This window comes from Gastrolobium bilobum, unplaced genomic scaffold (assembly GCF_033153095.1).
Source record: "Gastrolobium bilobum isolate Gb01-03AN ecotype WA unplaced genomic scaffold, APGP_CSIRO_Gbil_v1 utg15716, whole genome shotgun sequence".
NCBI classification, from domain to species: domain Eukaryota; kingdom Viridiplantae; phylum Streptophyta; class Magnoliopsida; order Fabales; family Fabaceae; genus Gastrolobium; species Gastrolobium bilobum.
In genome coordinates, this window is record NW_026899761.1 from 42,428 (window position 1) to 61,044 (window position 18,617).

General features: G+C 38.0%; 1 protein-coding gene across 1 annotated transcript; it reads right to left on the reverse strand.

Annotated features, from left to right (window-relative positions):
- Positions 1-13,483: 13,483 nt before the first annotated feature.
- LOC133293258 (uncharacterized) lies at positions 13,484-14,104 on the reverse strand. Its single transcript, XM_061491796.1, has one exon. It carries the CDS (start codon positions 14,102-14,104, stop codon positions 13,484-13,486), a length of 621 nt encoding a protein of 206 aa, XP_061347780.1.
- Positions 14,105-18,617: the final 4,513 nt, after the last annotated feature.

Consider the following 18,617-nt stretch of genomic DNA (forward strand, 5'->3'; position numbering starts at 1 on the left):
CAGACTTTATCTCACTATCTGCACCCTACTGTCTTTATCTCACTGTCTGTATCTTACTGTCTTTATCTCACTGTCTCTATCTTACTGTCTTTATCTCACTATCTGTTTTGAAAGCATTAGACTCCCCTATGTCCCACTGCTTTATCTTACAGAAGATTTATACTTCCCCGCTTTTATAATACAGAAGATTTATTCTTCCCTGCCGTTTCATACGGAAGAATTTATTCTTCCCTATCTTTTCATACGAAAGATTTATTCTTCCCTGCCTTTTTACATATAATAATAATAATATATTATTATTATAACTAGGAACCTATTTCTTCGTCTTAATTACTCAATCCCCTTTCTACGTCTTGATTTTCTGTTAATCTTAGTACTACGGAAGATTTATACTTTGGCTATCCATCTTTATATTTTTGCTACGGAAGATATGTACTTCCACTATCTCTCTTTCTACCTGTCTACTTGTGTTATATCACATAACAATATCAATATACATAAATTAAATACATAAACAATATGTCTGCCTATATGAATGCACATGTATGCATATATACCAAATATCTCACTATCAATCATATACACAATTTAACCATCATCCTTAATGGGCTTTGGCGGAACAACAAAGACGGAGAAAAATCATAACCATTACCTGTCAGTGCTTTTATATCACGCTTACTTGGTATACAAGTAATTTTCCATAAATTCACAGTATCCTGACTTGGAATTACTATAATAACTCTAATTTCATATTTTCATAATTAGAGGATTATTACGAAGACCTTAGGGTCATAAATGGAATGAGGATAAAATTCTAAGAATTTTGATATCCATATTGATAGTATTCTACATAAGTGGATTTTCATCTATTATTTTTGACTGCTGACGCAGTAACATTCAGTAGAATAGCTTTAATTTAGCAAATTTGAGTTAGAGAGCTACTTTGATGATATGATTATCATAGATGAGGTTAGTATATGATTTGATGAAGTTTGATACCCATATTGGGGTATTTAGGAAAAGTCACTTCTGCCGGGTATTATGTACTGCTGTAGAAGCAGTCAGTAGAATCCCAGAACGGGAAAAAGATGAAAAAATGGAAAGAAAGATCAATATATGCCTAACAAGTCATAATTAGATAAATAATGTTAAAATTAAGAAGATTATGAAATCTGGGTACAATTAAGTAAAGACTACAATGCAATTAAACAACAGTAAGTGGATCTGTGATCTACTAATAAAAATTTTAAGTTATTATCATGATAATTAGACAAACTTAATATTAATTACTTAAAGTTTGAGTCTTGGAGGTTCTGGGTGAAAAAATTGATAACAGTTCAGATAAAAATTACATCGGGTGTCACTAAAGAACAGAAAGTCACTTAAGTGACTTGGTCAAAATCCTAAAAGAGACTAGGGCAGCCTCCTCCCCTCATTTGCAGCGCCACTTTCTCTCTCCCCACCATTTCTGGAGCTCAAGCTTTTCTCATCCTTCTCTCTAGCTTTCCACCACCAAAACTCCATCAAATCACCAAACACTCTTCACAAAACTTGTTCCCCTCATCCTCCTCTTCAAGAACATACCATTTTTGTTCTTGAAAACCAAATTTTTGTGGAGTATATCCCTCCATACAGCAGCGATTCTTGAGTATGTCCAAGCCATGTGATGGTGCTTTGAGTTCTCCTTGAAGAACACCACTTTGGTGCTTATTTCCCTAAATTTTAGTGTAAGTTTCTTGAACCTTATTCTTGAAGAATCCCACCTTTGAGTTGTGTTTTTGAGTCCTAACTATGTGTCTTTCTAAAGGTGTGTTCTTTGTGGAAAGAAGGCATTTTTGCTTGAGAAAGATAGGAGCTTGAAGCGTTGGTGCTCACCTGAGGAAGTAAGCATGAAACCTTGGTGAAATGGTGATTTAATAACCCTAATTATATGACTTTTAAATTAGAGGGTTATGATGAGGACCTTATGGTCATAAATGGAATGAGGATGAAATACTAAGAATTTTGATATCCATACTTAGGGTATTTTACATAGGTGAATTTTCATCTGCTATTTTTGACTGCTGATGCAGTAACAGTCAGTAGAATAGCTCTAAGTTAGCAAATTATAGTTAGAGAGCTAATATAATGATATAAACATCACGAATGAGGTTAATATATGATTTGATGAAGATTGATATCCATATTGTGGTATTTTGGAAAAGTCACTTATGCTGGGTATTTTGTACTGCTGTAGAAGCAGCCGGTAGAATTCCAGAACGGGAAAAAGATGAGAAAATAGAAATAAAGACCAATATATACCTAACAAGTCATAATTAGACCAATAATTTTAAAGTTAAGAAGATTAGGAAATTCGGGTACCGTTAAGAACACCAGTAAAGACTATAGTGCAATTAAACAATTGTTAGTGGATCTGTGATCCAGTAATCAAATTTTTAAGTTATGAACATGATAATTAGAGTAAATTAATTTTAAGTACTTAAAGTTAGAGTCTTGGGTGTTTTCTGGTAAAAATTTGATAACGGTTCAGATAAAAATTACACCGGGTTTCACTAAAGGACAAGGTGCCACTTAAATGACATGACAACCCTAATTAGGGCACCTTCCCCTCCCTTTTTTGATCAGATTCCAGCATCCCACTCCCTTCCTCTCTCTAAAAATTCAAAACTCAAACTTGAAAGGTGCGAAAAATCAGCACCATAGTCATACTATGGAGCGCATACATGGGTGGAAAAAATAAAAATTTCGGAGTGCAGAAGCATAGACCATCTATGCACCCAATGCAACAATGCTTTAGGAATCTTTACGTTGAAACGAGATGTGGTTTTAGAATTACCCTTCCACTTTTAGGCGCAAAAGGATGGCGCCCTCCAACGGTGATCCACACGGTTATCTCCTTCTTGCAAGCGAGAACTCTTTCTCCTTGATCCCTCCTTAATAGACCAGACTGTTGGGACCCTTTGGAAGCTTCATGACTTGAATTCAAAATTCAAGCATGGATCATATCCATTTGTTCCATGAAATCTGATACAGAATCCAGTCAGGATCTCTCTCCACATATGCACCATTTTTCCCTCTTCTTCCCTCAGAAAGTTTGTTGCAACAGTATTCATTTGACTTCTGAATTCAAATGAAAGAGCAGTTGAGAGAATCTTCTTCCAATCTCTATTTGATAATTCTTTCAGATAATTTAGATTATCCTAAGATTATTTAAATTATCCTAAACAACCTAACCTCATAGAATTTAAAATTCAAATTCAAATTTCAAATTTCAAATTCAAATTTCGATTTTCAAATTTCAAAAATTCAAATTTCAAAATTCAAATTTTAAATTTGCCCAGACCTTGTTTTGGTCAAGTCAACTCTTTGACTTACTAGGACTCATGCCCCAAGGCCTCTTTGGCCTACCATCATATTTGGGCCCATTAGTGGAGAAAACTCTTTCATCACTAATGCCCCAAAAGGGCGCATGCATCAAGTGGGCTTGGAGTCCCTACTCCAACCCAACATGACTCATAGTCTTGACAAAGCCTAATAACTCATTATTGGCTCAAACTTGCTATAACTTGCAATAAGGAATAACCTTTGTGTATGACCCATTAAGCCCAATTAGTTACTGAAATATATAAACTTGGACTAGTTAAACTCCTTTAAAAAGGCCCAATCCATTTAATGACTACATGATACACTAGCAATACTCTGTAGCCCCATAACTAATTGAGTTGATCAAGTGATCTACCTTTCTGATTTGGATTATCGTGCCAGCATTATCCCTCATATCGTCATTCATATTTAGTCGTGAACAAGGATAGAGTATCATCTCTCTTTATTAACTAAGTATAATATTTCACAGGAACTAGAAATCTTCTTCTATTGACTCTATGACAGATCATGACTCTTCATGATCATTTACTATGCGTAGATTCCCGAGTCAACTAGAAGTCATCCAAGCTCTACCGGTCTTTGTGAACGACTAATCCCTTATAGGGGATTGTGAGTCCTTTCGGCATGTCCATCTATACTCATGTATTTGAGTTATACCCAAGAGTTCTTCCCATTTTCAGGCGGATAAAGTTGTACAGTCAAAGTGTAACTCTAAGACATAGTATACGATGACATCCTTAAGTATAGGATGATCCATACTACGAAACGACGAGAGACTTTACAAATCCAATGATACTCTCTATAATGAATCCTTGTGGAGTCTCTCAGCGGGTCAGTTCAGTGTTATCTGTTCTCCAACAGATCCACCCACGACATCAGCTAAGGCATCACCATGCCTGTATTCCATGAGGTCCCTACCTTGTATCTCCATACAAGTAAATGATATCATACTAGTCTTATTGAGATCACCAATACCTTTTCTTGGTGATTCAAGACCAGGAATAAATTTTAGGTAATAGGCATTCAGTTTCCTCGAGTTCTCATGATCGCGATCCTTATAATAGATCCTCGAGTAAACACCTGTTATATTCCTAGGGTCTTTATCTTCAAACGCATATTAACAATAAAATATTGGCGAGACATAAATATGATAAAGATAAAGTTTGCTCAAATTTATTAATCATGAAATACTAAATAGAAAAAGGTGTTCATCTGATAAAACAGATTATTTTTTCAACAATTTGAAGAATGAGAGGGCTTTTTCGGCTGAATTAGGTAAGAATCGGGTTAGTGCCGCCAGCCTACCAGTCAATTGTTGAACCTCCTTCTTGCTTTGAGGAGCTTTCATATCAAGCACTTCCTTGCACTTGTCAGGGTTTTCTTCAATCCCCCTATGGATTAACATAAAACCCAAAAATTTCCCTGCTGGGACTCCAAATGCACATTTTACCGGGTTCAGCCGAATGCGATATTTCCTAAGCTTTTGGAATGTCTGCTCCATATCTCCGACATGGTTCGTCATGTCAAATGACTTAACGATCATATCATCAATGTACACTTCTACATTCTTGCCTAGTTGATCCTCAAACACCTTGTTCATCATCCTCTGGTACGTAGCTCCAGAGTTTTTGAGCCCAAAAGGTATCACGTTGTAGCAGTAATTGGCCTTTTCAGCAATAAAGGAAGTTTTCTCTTGATCTTCAAGATACATTGGGATCTGGTTATAACCCGAATAGGCATCATGAAAGATAGCAGTTGGAATCCAACTAAGTTATCCATTAGCTGATCTATGTTGGGCATAGGATAAGAATCCTTTGGGCACACTTTATTCAGATCCGTGTAATAAGTGCAGACTCTCCATTTCCCGTTGGGTTTTTTCACCATGATAACGTTGGCAAGCCAAGTCGTATATTGTATTTCACGAATAAACCCGGCATCCAGCAATTCCTTCACATGTTCCTCCAGAACTTCTTTTCTTTCTGGCCCCATCTTCCTTTTCTTCTGCGAAACTGGTGCTGATCCGGGGTAAACTGCCAACTTGTGACAACAAAATGTTGGATCTATGCCGGGAATCTCTGATGACTTCCATGCAAAGACATCCGTATTGCTTTTGAGAAACCTGGCTAATTCTTTCTTGATGTGGGGATCTATGGTCTTACCAATTCGAGTAACTTGACCAGGTTCTTTTCCCAGCATAAGGTCTTCCAATTCCCCATCTGGTTCTGGCCTGGAGATCACTTCTTCTCTCATATCCAATTCAACCACATTTACGGGTTTTCCTAAATGATGAGGAATTTCCTTCTTGCCGGCTTTATCCCAGGATGTATTCGAGGTGGATGTTGTGACACGACAAGTGCACCGATCGTGAAAGTAATAAAATGTACTGAGTACGAGATCGTTCCCACGAGGATCAGAATTTCAACCACTAGTTCACTAATTGCGTTTTAGTTGGACAATCAAAGGTTTGGTTTGAGAGAATGGTGAATTTAGATGAAGAGAATTGTTGTTCAAAGAACTTAAAATTAAAAACAATTAAGAACATGCAATTATGAAATTTCAGAATTAAAAGAATGAGTGAAGATGATGTTTGATTAAGATTTAAAAAAACCGTAGTTAAGGTTTCGACTTCCCCCAATATCCTCAATATGTTATGAATTAAATAGCCAAGAATCTGTTTCTTAATATATTGCCAATCAATTCTTTCTAAGTTAATTAGGGCTCAATTCCTTGTTACCCTAAATCTATGTAATCTTGAAAGAACTCTAGTTCCCCGATTATTCCCCAAGAAAACATGCATTAAGATTAAGAATTACAAGATTGCATAATTACCCTATGTTTATTCCTATTCCTATTCCTAGATCACAAGGATTATGATAAATTATCAAGTCAAGGTTCATGCACCAACATCCCTATTGTCATACAATTCCCCAAAATCATTCTATAAGGAACAAACTCATAGAAAGCATTAAAAACAGATAATTTATTCAATTATAAAAAGAACAGGATTCAGAGACAATTTAATTCATAAACATAAAGATTCAATTGGGTTCCATTTATCCTTAACTACATAAAAAAACTACTCTAGCATACTGAATTGAAAAGAAATAATAAAGAAAAGAGAACCCCAAGCCTCCATTGGTGTGATGTTGACTTGGTTTCTCAGTGGTCCAGCGCTCCGCAACAGGATTCCTCCTTCAAGCTTGGTGTAATGCTCTGGAATTGTGAATTGGTGTTTTGGTCTTGACCCCAAGCTCTTTCTTTATAGCTTTTTGGGGTTGTATCCATCATTAAATCTCCAATGAATCCATATCAGATTTGTATTTGATTTCATCTTTGTTTCCTTTTTGCATGTAATATCTTGGAGATTTGGTTGATGAATTAAAGCTTCAAATCTTTGTTGTATCTTCCTCATATCTTCCCATTGTAGTTATATCTTTAATTCAATCAAGGTTGATATGTTTCCTTTTTGTATCTTTATGGAATCTGCTGCATATCTTGATTAAATCTTTCCTGGAGTTGGCTTGACCGCGTATGGACGTTTTGGCGCTCAAGAGCACGCCAAAACGTCCTCCTAGTGTATTGCTCTCTGCCTCAGCACGTTTTGGCATCCAATATCACGCCAAAACGTGCTCTTCGAAGAGTTTTGGATGTTTTCTGGGCGTTTTGGCGTGCTGTTGAACGCTAAAACGTTCTCCTCCAGGGGCAATGGTGTTTTCCTTTCTTTTGTGCGTTTGAACGTGCTTCATGGACGCCAAAACGTCCTCCTTTAGCTGGTACACACTTGAAATCTTGCTTTCTTGTGATTTCAACTCAACTTGATGTCTTCCTTTTGTTCCAAAATGCCATAATATGTGTCAAAAACCCTTGTAAATCAGTATTACGACAACATGTTAGCAAGATATTCAATTACTGTAACTTTACAACATAAAACCCTAATTTTGATGCAATTCACAACATATATCAATCATAATTAAGCCTAAAAACATGGTAAACCAAGGGTTTATCAACCATTCCCAGATTTGAACATTGCTGTCCTCAGTAATGCACTAGAATAAACTTAATTGAATTCAATCAAGATTTCCAATTGCATGGAATTCACAGGAAGAATTTAATTAGAGAAATGACTACAAAGCATTCAGACTTAAGGAAAGGATGATGCATCAAAACAATAAGATCAATAATCCATCAGTAAAAACTTTTAATGAAATTCCTTAAGATCAAGAACAGTGGAAACTTCTTGAGACACTCCCTCACTAGGAGTTTTAATTCGCTCTCGCTCAATTGTCTAGAGGGTTGGTGTTTCTCTCTTATTCCACTGAATCAACACTACTATAGGCTTGCTTATATTCTCGCTCTCCACAGTTCTTATGATAAATTAAGCAGATCAAGAGGTCTTTCATAAGGTTATAATGTGGCCTGGTGAAAGGAAGGGAAAGAATTTAGGACAAAAGTTTAAGATAAATTCAGATTAAGGAATGGAACAAGTGTTGTGCTTTTCTTCCGGCTGTAAAGCTTTTCTTCTTCTTTCCAGTTCTTTTTTTTTCTTCATTGAACCTTCTCTTTTTGTCGTTTTCTTTCTAAGCGTATTTTCTTGCTTTTTGCTTCTTTTCCTTTCTTTGTTTGGAGCATTTTGCTCGCTCTTCTTGAGTCTAACCAACTTTCCTTTTTCTTTCTTCTTTGGGCTTTGCCCTTTTGCTTGTACTTCTTTATTCCGTTGAACGCTTGCATAGTTGAAACTCATATCCACTCCTTACTTGAAATCTGAAATTAATTTGCTATTAAGGCGAGGATTCAATTGGGGAAGTGGCTATTCATATTCAAGGTTTCTTCATGAACAAAAAGTCTAGGCTCAAGGGGACTTTACTAAGGAATATCATAAAGGTTAGCTATTAGGCCATCTAGTTAGAGAAAGAACATGCCTCTATCATCTCTACAGAATAAATCACAGACTATTTTAATCAAGAAACAAAGCAAGTTCTAGAGTATCTCAACAATGGAATGCGCACTCAATAAAAAATTTCTGTATAGGCTCAAACCCTCACGGCTATGAATGCACAGTAATTTCCTTGTTCTTTTTCTCAAATAACTTCAACATCAAACAATATTTTCAATGAATCATGTCACTTATTGCAATGATGTTCATAAAAGTGAATATGTATAAGTGCATCATCATGCTTTGAATCAATTACTAATTTAAACTTCCCGCCATTTTTCCAATTAAAACATTGAGAAACTTTGAAAAATTTGTAAGAATCTTCACAAAAAAATTTTGCTTGGGGTTTTTCAACAAAACAATTAAGATTATCTAACTAAAACATGTAAAACAAAATTTAAAAATTGCATGAAAAACATAAAAACAAGAATTAAAAATTGTATGAAAAAGGATTTGAGATATTTCCCCGTCTTGACCGGAGATTCTGTGTATACTCATGAAAATTCCTCCGGTCTCAATCCAATGTGCTTAGATGGAACGCACATTCTCCATTCCCAGATTTAAATTTTGCTGTCCTCAGCAACATATTTAAATCTAAAAATAATTCTTGTGCAAGCTAAGCATAACTAGTCGCTTATTCTGAAACAGCATGAAACAATCTACCTCATCAGTAATAAAAGCGATAGTATGAAAACATGTCACAAGGTTAGCATATCAACCAAAAATGCTAATCTCAAATCATCAAAAGAAAGTAAAAGGGAGAATGGGAAAGGGGACGTCTCAATCGTCTCTGTCATCCTCCTCAGCATCTCGGACAATGGTCGGGATCATCTCGGTGTCCTCATCGTCGGCAGCATGTGAAGTGGTGGCCTGAGATGTAGAAGTGCTCCGCCGAGCAGCATCAAAAGTGGCCTCCTCATCTGAACCATCATAAGGTGTGGGCTGGAAAGGTGGAGGTCCATCTGGTCGAGCAGGGTGGTGATGTGTAGTCATGTAGATCTGATACTCCTACTCCCTGTGATCCATATGCCTCAGCCGCCGCCTGATAAATCCCATATGTATCTCCATATCATCCATTCGACTGTCAGTAGTCGAAACTGGTGGTCTCTCAGCTGGAGCAGATGGTCTGGGTGTGCGTCGCGGTCTGCCGCGAGTCTCCGGTGGTGACACTGGGTCATCATCGTCAGGAACAGAGGAGCCTCTAATGTAGGTAGAAATGTACTTAGGATCTATCTCGGGCTTCAATGGGATGGTATCCCCTTCAGTAGGGATCTCCACTCCTGCTGCTGCACATAAACTCTGAATCAGAGAGGCATGGCCAATGGTTGCTGTCTTGTCCTTTTTATGAGCCAGCTCATAGATACTATCAGCCAGTACCCTAGGCAAATCTACCCTCAGTCGCATCATCAAAGTATAAATGAGGACAACTCTCTTCACTACTATCTCAGTTTGATTTGAACTGGGCATGATGTTGCTATTAATGAAGTGGTGTCATACCTTAGCCACATTATTCAGCTGTTTCAGCCAAATCCTTTTTGGTTGGCTTCTATCTTTGGTGGGGTCCCACTTTTCTCCAGGAAGTGTGAGACCCTGAAGTATTGGCTCAGCTACACCAAAAGGATCATTTCTCTCATATTCAATGGTTGCAAGTTTTGTTTGAAACCTACAAGTCCTCTGTGTAGTTCTGTCATGGTGAGCTGTTTGTAGAATTTCTTGAATGGCAGTAGCATTATATCTCACGACTTTCCCTCTTACATAACTCAAATATTCCATGTTGGTTCCTTGCTCAACAGTGTGAGCATTTTCATAAAACTCTCGGACTAACTCCTCATGAGCAGGTGCGGGAAGTCTCCCGAATGTTCTCCATCCTTGGGCCACCATGATGTTGTAGAAATCAGGGTGTTGCCCTTGCTTTAGGTAGAAGATCCTTTCTCGGACAAAGGACTTCTTCTTGATGTATTCATTGTATCGGGTAGCATGGGCTGGGGACTTGAACCTGTGTTCATCATAACCAGGTTCAGGTGCTTTTCTTGAAATCAAAATAAACTAAACTAAAATTTTAAAATAAAGCAGTAAATCATAGGTTTGCCTACCCGTTAGCGCTTGTTTAACGTCACGAGCCTGACGTACCTCGCTCAAATTACCTCGACAAGGGCAACAGTGGTTGTTCCCCTGTCTATTTCTCCTCCCATGTATAGTTTCAGTCGTTGGCCATTCATCGTGAAGCTTCTATCGAAGTCCAGCGGACTAATCTCCATTGCTCCATATGATTTCATGTTCCTTACGATGAATGGTCCCGACCATCGGGACTTAAGTTTTCCAGGGAAAAGACGAAGACGAGAGTTAAAGAGTAATACCTGATTCCCCACTTTGAAGTCTCGAGGTAGGATCTTTTTGTCATGCCACTTCTTCGTCTTTTCTTTGTACAGGCTTGCACTCTTGTACGCAGATAGTCTGAACTCGTTGAGCTCATCCACTTGAAGCAATCTTTTCTCAACTACTGTCTTAGAATCGAAGTTCAGGTACTTGATTGCCCACAGTGTTTTGTGCTCCAATTCTACTGGTAAGTGACAAGTTTTCTCGAACAGTAATTGGAAGAGGGACATACCTATTGGTGTCTTGAAGGCAGTCCGGTATGCCCACAGTGCATCATCAAGCTTCTTGGACCAATCTTTTCTGGAGCTTCCCACTATTTTCTCCAAGATACGTTTCAGCTCTCGGTTGGAAATCTCCACTTGGTCACTTGTTTGTGGATGGTATGGTGTTGCAATCTTATGCTTCATGCCGCATTTAGCCAGTACGTACTCCACTTGTCTGTTGTCAAAGTGAGTTCCTCCGTCACTTATGATTGCTCGCGGTACTCCATATCGAACGAATATGTTTCTTTTCAGGAATGCTATAACCACCCGAGCATCATCAGTAGGAAGGGCAACTGCCTCAACCCACTTGGAGACGTAATCAACTGCCACCAGGATTTATTTGTTGCCATAGGAAGGGGAAAAGAGTCCCATGAAGTCTATTCCCCACACATCAAAGATCTCAACCTCCAATATGTTGTTAAGGGGCATTTCATGTCTTTTGGAGATGTTCCCCGTTCGCTTACATCTATCACATGATTCAACGAACTTCCTTGCATCTTTGTCAAGTGTTGGCCAATAGAAACCACTCATCAGCACCTTTGCAGCCTTTCTTTCTCCTGCGAAGTGTCCACCATAGCTGGAACCATGACAGTGCCACAGGACGTCCTTCATCTCTTCTTCTGGAATACAGCGCCTTATTACGCCGTCAGCACATTTGTAGAAAAGGAAGGTCTCATCCCATAAGTATTTCTTGACGTCATGTAAGAACTTCTTTCTTTGTTTCCATGTGAAGTCTACTGGAATTTCTCCTGTTGCTTTGAAGTTTGCAAATTCTGCAAACCAAGGAGGTGTACTTGTGGTCTTTACTTCCTTCGGTTGCGGATCTGAGATGACATTGATAGCCATGATTTGCTCATCCGGAAACTCCTCTTTGATCTTCAGCTCAGGTCCGTCTTGAAGATCTTTTTCTTGAATTCTGGAGAGGTGATCATCTACCACGTTTTCTACACCTTTCTTGTCTCTGATCTCCATTTCAAACTCTTGAAGGAGCAGCATCCACCTCAGTAGTCGTGGCTTTGCATCCTGGTTATTCAACAAATACTTTAAAGTAGCATGATCAATGTAAACAATTACTTTAGACCCCAACAAATACGGTCTAAATTTATCAAATGCATAGACAACTGCTAGTAACTCTTTTTAAGTGGTTGCATAATTCTTTTGTGCATCATTCAGAATTTTACTATCATAATAAATCACATGCAACAATTTATTCTTTCTTTGTTCTAAAACAGCTCCTATGGCATAATCACTAGCATCACACATTAATTCAAAAGGAAATGTGAAATCAGGTGCAGTGATAATAGGTGCAGTGGTCAATTGATCTTTTAAAATATTAAATGCTACCAAACATTCGTCTGTGAAGTTGAATTCCTCATCTTTTACCAACAGCTTGCATAGTGATTTTGCTATCTTGGAAAAGTCTTTGATAAAGCGTCTGTAGAAACCTGCATGACCAAGAAAACTTTATACCTTTAACGTTAGAAGGAGGGGGAAGTTTGTCAATAACAAATATCTTAGCTCTATCTACTTCTATACCAGCTTGGGACACTTTATGTCCTAAAACTATGCCATCTTTTACCATGAAGTGGCATTTTTCCCAATTTAAAACAAGATTACTCTCTTGACATCTTTGTAAAACACTAGATAAATTTTCTAAACAGACGTCAAAAGAGGGACCAAAAACAGAAAAGTCATCCATGAAGATTTCAATAGATTTCTCAATCATATCATAAAAGATAGAAAGCATACACCTTTGAAAAGTTGCAGGAGCATTGCACAAGCCGAAGAGCATCCTCCGGTAAGCGAAGACTCCGTAAGGGCATGTGAATGCTGTCTTTTCTTGATCTTCTGGAGCTACTGCTATTTGGTTGTAGCTTGAGTACCCATCCAAGAAGCAGTAAAAGGCATGGCCAACAAGTCTCTCCAACATCTGGTCCAAGAAAGGAAGTGGGAAGTGGTTTTTCCGAGTGGCTGTATTATGTCTTCTGTAGTCAACGCACATCCTCCACCCAGTGACTATCCTTGTTGAAATCAACTCATTGTTCTCATTCTTCACCATGGTGACTCCACCTTTCTTGGGTACCGTTTGTACTGGACTTACCCATGCACTATCAGATATAGGGTAGATCATACATGCATCCAATAGTTTTACCACTTCTTTCCTAACCACTTCTTTCATGGTTGGATTGAGTCTCCTTTGTGGCTGCCTCACAGGTTTAATATCATATTCCATTAGAATTTTATGAGTACAAAATGAAGGATTTATACCTTTCAGGTCGGAGAAAGACCATCCTATGGCAGCTTTGTGTTTCTTCAGCACTTTGAGAATCTTATCTTCTTCTGCGGTTGTTAGCTTTACATTCATGATGACTGGATATGTATCGTTATTACCCAGGAAGGCATATTTTAAATTTGGAGGTAACTCCTTAAGCTCAATCTTGGGTGCTCCAAGAGGGATGTCATCTTTCTTTCTTTCAAGTTCTTCCACCACTGGTTCTTTATCATTTATTTCAACTTCTTCATTGATTTATTCTAACTCAAGAGGGGAACTATCCTCTTTCATAGCATCATCAATTGCTTCTTGTATTATGTCTATCATAAAACAGTCTTCTCCGTCTATTGGATGTTTCATTGATTCGAAGACGTCAATGGTGACTGTTTCTTCGTTCACCCTCAGCATCAGTTTTCCTTGCTCCACATCGATCATTGCTCTTGCAGTGGCCAAGAATGGCCTTCCAACTAATAGGGGAATCTCGATGTCTTCTTCCATATTCAGAACTATAAAATCTGCAGGGAAGATAAATTTGTCAATTTTAACTAAAACATCCTCAATTACCCCATCTGGTCGTCTGATCGATCTGTCAGCTAACTGGAGAGAAACGGTAGTAGGCTTGAGCTCCTTGATTCCAAGAGTGCACATAGATAGTGGCATCAGCTTGATACTTGCTCCCAGATCACATAATGCTTTTCCAACTTCAATGTTTCCTATTTCAATAGGAATACTGAAGCTTCCTGGATCTTTCAGCTTGGGAGAAAGTTTCTTCTGGATGATTGCACTGCACTCCTCTGTCAAGGCCACTGTTTCGCATTCCTTCAACTTGTGTTTCTTTGATAGAAGGTCTTTCATGAACTTTGCATAATTCGGCATGCTTTCCAGGGCTTCTGCGAAAGGAATGTTGACTTGCAGCTTTTTAAAGATGTCCAGAAATTTGGTGTATTGCTATTTTTGGACTTCTTGTTTCAACTGCTGAAGGTATGGAACTTTTGCATAAGGAGACGGGTCTGCTGCTTTTGGTTGTCTGTCCAAAGCTTTCTTTTTGCTCCCATTTGAATAACTTTCTTTCTGGAATGCTCTTTTCTGCTTCTACTGCATCTTCTTCTTTTTCTTTTTCAATTTCAGGTCCAGCTTCAAGTTCGACTTCAGGTTCAACTTCTTTCTTCTTTTCAACTGGTGGCTTTTCCACAGGTTGAATCACGATCCCACTTCTTGTGACAATTGCATTAGATTGTGCCTTTGGGTTCGTGTCGGTGTAACTTGAAAAGGTGCCCTGGGTTGTTGTTGCAATGGCATAGGAGGATTCAGCTGGTAGTTTGACTTGTAACTCAACCCAGGGTGTTGATTATTATTCTTCCTCCCTTGATTACCATATTGATTGTTCGAGTTCTTTTGATCATACCAGAGTCCATTGACCTCCGTTGGTGGCTTTTCCGTGTTTCTGATGTATTCACAATCCTCAGTTGCATGAGCCTCCTGACAAATATCACATTTAATGTTAGCATTAGAAACAGAAGAAACTTGAGAAAGATTAAATTTCTTATTAAGGGCATCTAATTCTTCTTGTTGTTTCTTGTGCATTTGCAGCATTTGTTCATTCTAGGCTAAGAGTGCATCATAGCCTTCAAGCTTCATGATCCCTGATCTTCTTGGTGCAACTGGAGCAGGAGCATTATCAAATTCTTGAGATGCTAATGATTCTAACAATTCAAGTGCTTCCTCTGGAGTTTTTGTTTTCAATGAGCCTCTTGAAGCGGCATTTACCAATGTTCTTGTGTTGACTGTCATCCCTTGGAAAAAGATTCTTGCCTTCTCCCATGCTTCAATTCCGTGTTGAGGACACATCCGGAGTAATCCTTTGAATCGTGTCCAAGCCTTGTACAAAGATCCGCTTTCTTTTTGTTCAAAAGTTGTGATCTCTGCCTTGAGCCAAGCCATCTTTGAAGCTGAGAAAAATCTGGCCAAGAATTTTGCGGCTAAGTCATCCCAACTGGTTATACTTCCTTCAGGTTGAGACTGCAACAAATCTCTTGCTTCATCTTTCAGTGAGCATGGAAATAGCCTGAGCAATATAGCATCATGAGAAACTCCATTTACTTTTAATGTATCACAGTAAAGCAAAAAGTCATCAAGATGACAATAAGGGTTCTCTGTGCTTCCTCCAGCGAACTGTTCTTTTTGAATCAATTGCAGTAATGTCAGCTTCAGTTCAAAGTTGTTAGCCTCTATGTTGGGTCTAACAATGCTTGCTGTCTGTGGAGCTCTAGCTGGGGTCATGTAATCTCCCAATGTCCTTCGAATAATTTGATTGTTGTTTTCTGCCATTGGTTCTTCCTTAGGTTCCTCTTTTGGTTTTTCCTTTGTTTCCGTAGAAGTTGATGTTGTTTTTGTTTCTTTCGCTTTCTTTGCTTTTGCGTCTTTCCTAAGTTTCCTCTCTGTCTTTTCTATCTCAGGATCAAACTGCAAGAGTTGCGGGTTAGAAGTACCTCGCATAAACTAAGATTTGAAAAGATGTGCAGAAAAATAGGAAACACAAAACAAAAAATAGAAAAGAAAAGAATGCAGAAAATTAAATATGTAGAAAAATATGCAGAATTTTTGTATGCAGAAAATGTTTTTATGGTATGCTTAAAGTGCAGAAAAAATAAATGTGACACCCTCCCTTGTATGCATCCAAGGGAAGAGTTTGTTAAATCTGATTAGAGACGTAACGTTGACGAGTAAAATTCTTATTCAGTAAAAACAATTTTATGTTACCAATTAAAATCTTGCTAGGAAAAACTGACTTCACAAAATAAAAGCTGCAAGTAAATTTTTGGAAAGGCTTTCGCTGCGCAACTCTGATTTTTCTTGAAAACAGCCTGTCTTGCAAAAATCATGTAAATTCGAAATCAACAGCTTAAAAAATATTCTTCGATATATAGAAACTAGACATCTGGGGCTTCGTGTACATTTAAATTATAAGCGAATCGGAGGTGAATAGCCCCATGAAACAGAACTCGCAAGGTACTTGAAAATTCATTGTATTTTTCCAGAAACCTCCTGACTTTTAAAAATCATAATAAATCAGAATTTCTGAATTTCATTGTAAAGTTTATATAATCTGAAAGTACACAACTGGGGCTTTACGTACATATGAATTATACCTCATTCAGAGGTCTGTAGCCCCAGAACGACAACTCGCAAAGTTCTCGCAAAAATAGTTCAAAAATATTATTTTAAGTACAACATCAATTCTTTTCGCAAACTAATTACCAGAATTATAAACATCATGCTACACTTCTTTTCAAAACAGAATATACATCATGGCATGCCATTCTTTAAGAAACTACATCAAGGTCAAATATTCAGAATACACTCAACAGAGACAGCGAGCAAACAACAAGGTTGTCAACTACATAACTTAACAGAATTGTCATGTAATCATGTCATCAAACACTTCCTCAAATGCTTCTAAGTCCTCCTCCAATTTATAAAAATTGAGCCCTCGAAGGGGTGAGAAAAATCCCAGTAGTGTGGCAGTAAAATCAATAATGCAACAATATTAAACTAGGCACAGAACTCCAAAACAGTCGCATGAACATTAAAATTCCGTACAGCTGTTAATCATCATCTTATTGCGTATATAACGCCATGGTCATGTACATTCATAATAGTCATGTTAGTGCGTATATAACGCCATTTCCTTGTACGTTCATAGCACTGTCGTGCACGTACTAACATACACAGTGGATATTCCATAATGGCTCCTCAAAGGTGAATTCCAACTGTGGCCTATGCGGACGGAAGCCAAGTGTCCCATACCCTGGTACCGAAGGGATGCCTATATGATGCGTGCTCAAACATATGCATATTTATATAATTATCCTAGTCCATGAGCAGCATGAAATTCGTGCATGTATGCTATGATATGCTTTTCACACAAACAAGAAACAAATGAATTATGAGGTGTATATGCATGACTAGATCATCATCATAATAGCATATATTTCATGTACTTTCCGTACCAAGCTGCCACATAAAAATTACTTCTCATACAGAATTTTCCATCTTGTCACATTCATAGGCAACATACATATAGCATATGACAGCACATTAATCCAAGGCACGTGTGAGCAACAATTCACAATTCTATATGATGATCAACACAAAAGTTCACAAACTCAGCCCACAAACCACCACTCACAGCCACTAAACTGACTTCCCACAGCCACCACACTCAGAAAAAGTACTCATTTCACACTCACAAGTCCAAAGCACACTCATACCAAGAGATTTAGTGAAGAAACTAAGGAGAAAGGTGATCAAAATGGTAATTTCTCAAGCAAGGAAGAGGGTGGAAGCAAGGGAGGCTCAAGGTTCAGCAAGGAGGCACGTAATGTTAGAGATTTTTGACCTAGAAATTCGTGCCAAGGCCTTATATATGCCACTTAAGTTTTAAACACACAGTATTAACATTAATAGCTACGCTTAGCATTTTAATCTCAAACTTGAAATTCTAAACCTACTCATTTTTCTAAGATTTATCATATTTTTATTTTATTTTTCACAGCACCTTTTCGGTACGCGCTTTTTCATAGCCAGTATCAGTTCTGGTACCAGTTCTCATTATTTTAACTTGAAACTTGTTTTACAAGTCCTATATATTATTCTAGGAATATTCATGCACTTATTATAATTTTTTGGGATACTTCATCGGTACGCATTTATACCAAGTAGCAGAACCGGTATCTGCATTTTTCGTTCGAAAAACGACTTTCAACATTATTACTCACTTACTACAATTATTAAAGCCTCATAATAATTATTAGAGTCAATTATGAAATTATCTCATAATTATCTAATTAATTTCCTTAATTAGCGGTGCAGGTTCTTACACATAGGCAGTCATTGTACACTGACAATGGCTGCTATACGTCTTGCTTAAACAAGACAGGCTATGGTAGCTAGGTTGTCCTATCCTCCCATACTGTCTTCCTCACAAGGAAGCATCCTTTAAATACCCTCCTCACTCCCAAAGACAGACACACACACATACACACTGTTCTATTATTGTTACGCCCGACCGCTTCAAGAATCAATGATTATCCCCACACTAACACGAGACTTTTCAGTGTGCTTTTTCCTCACTCGCACACTTCCTGGGAAAACTTCCCAGGAGGTCACCCATCCCAGAATTGCTCCAAGTCTAGCACGCTTATAACTATGGAGTACTTCTGTTCCGGGCTACCGAAAAGCAGATGCATCTTGTTAGTATAGGTAGTACCAATTAATTCTTATAAGTTATCCCAAACTGTGCACTCTAATACCTGCACAGTCATTGGAATCCCTCTCTTTCGAGTGTCAATTCGATTCATTCATGCATGTAACTCCCCACTGGAAGCCT

Coding starts and splice junctions, on each gene's coding strand:
- LOC133293258 (XM_061491796.1), bottom strand. CDS start 14,104: ATGCCGAATTATGCAAAGTTCATGAAAGACCTTCTATCAAAGAAACAC.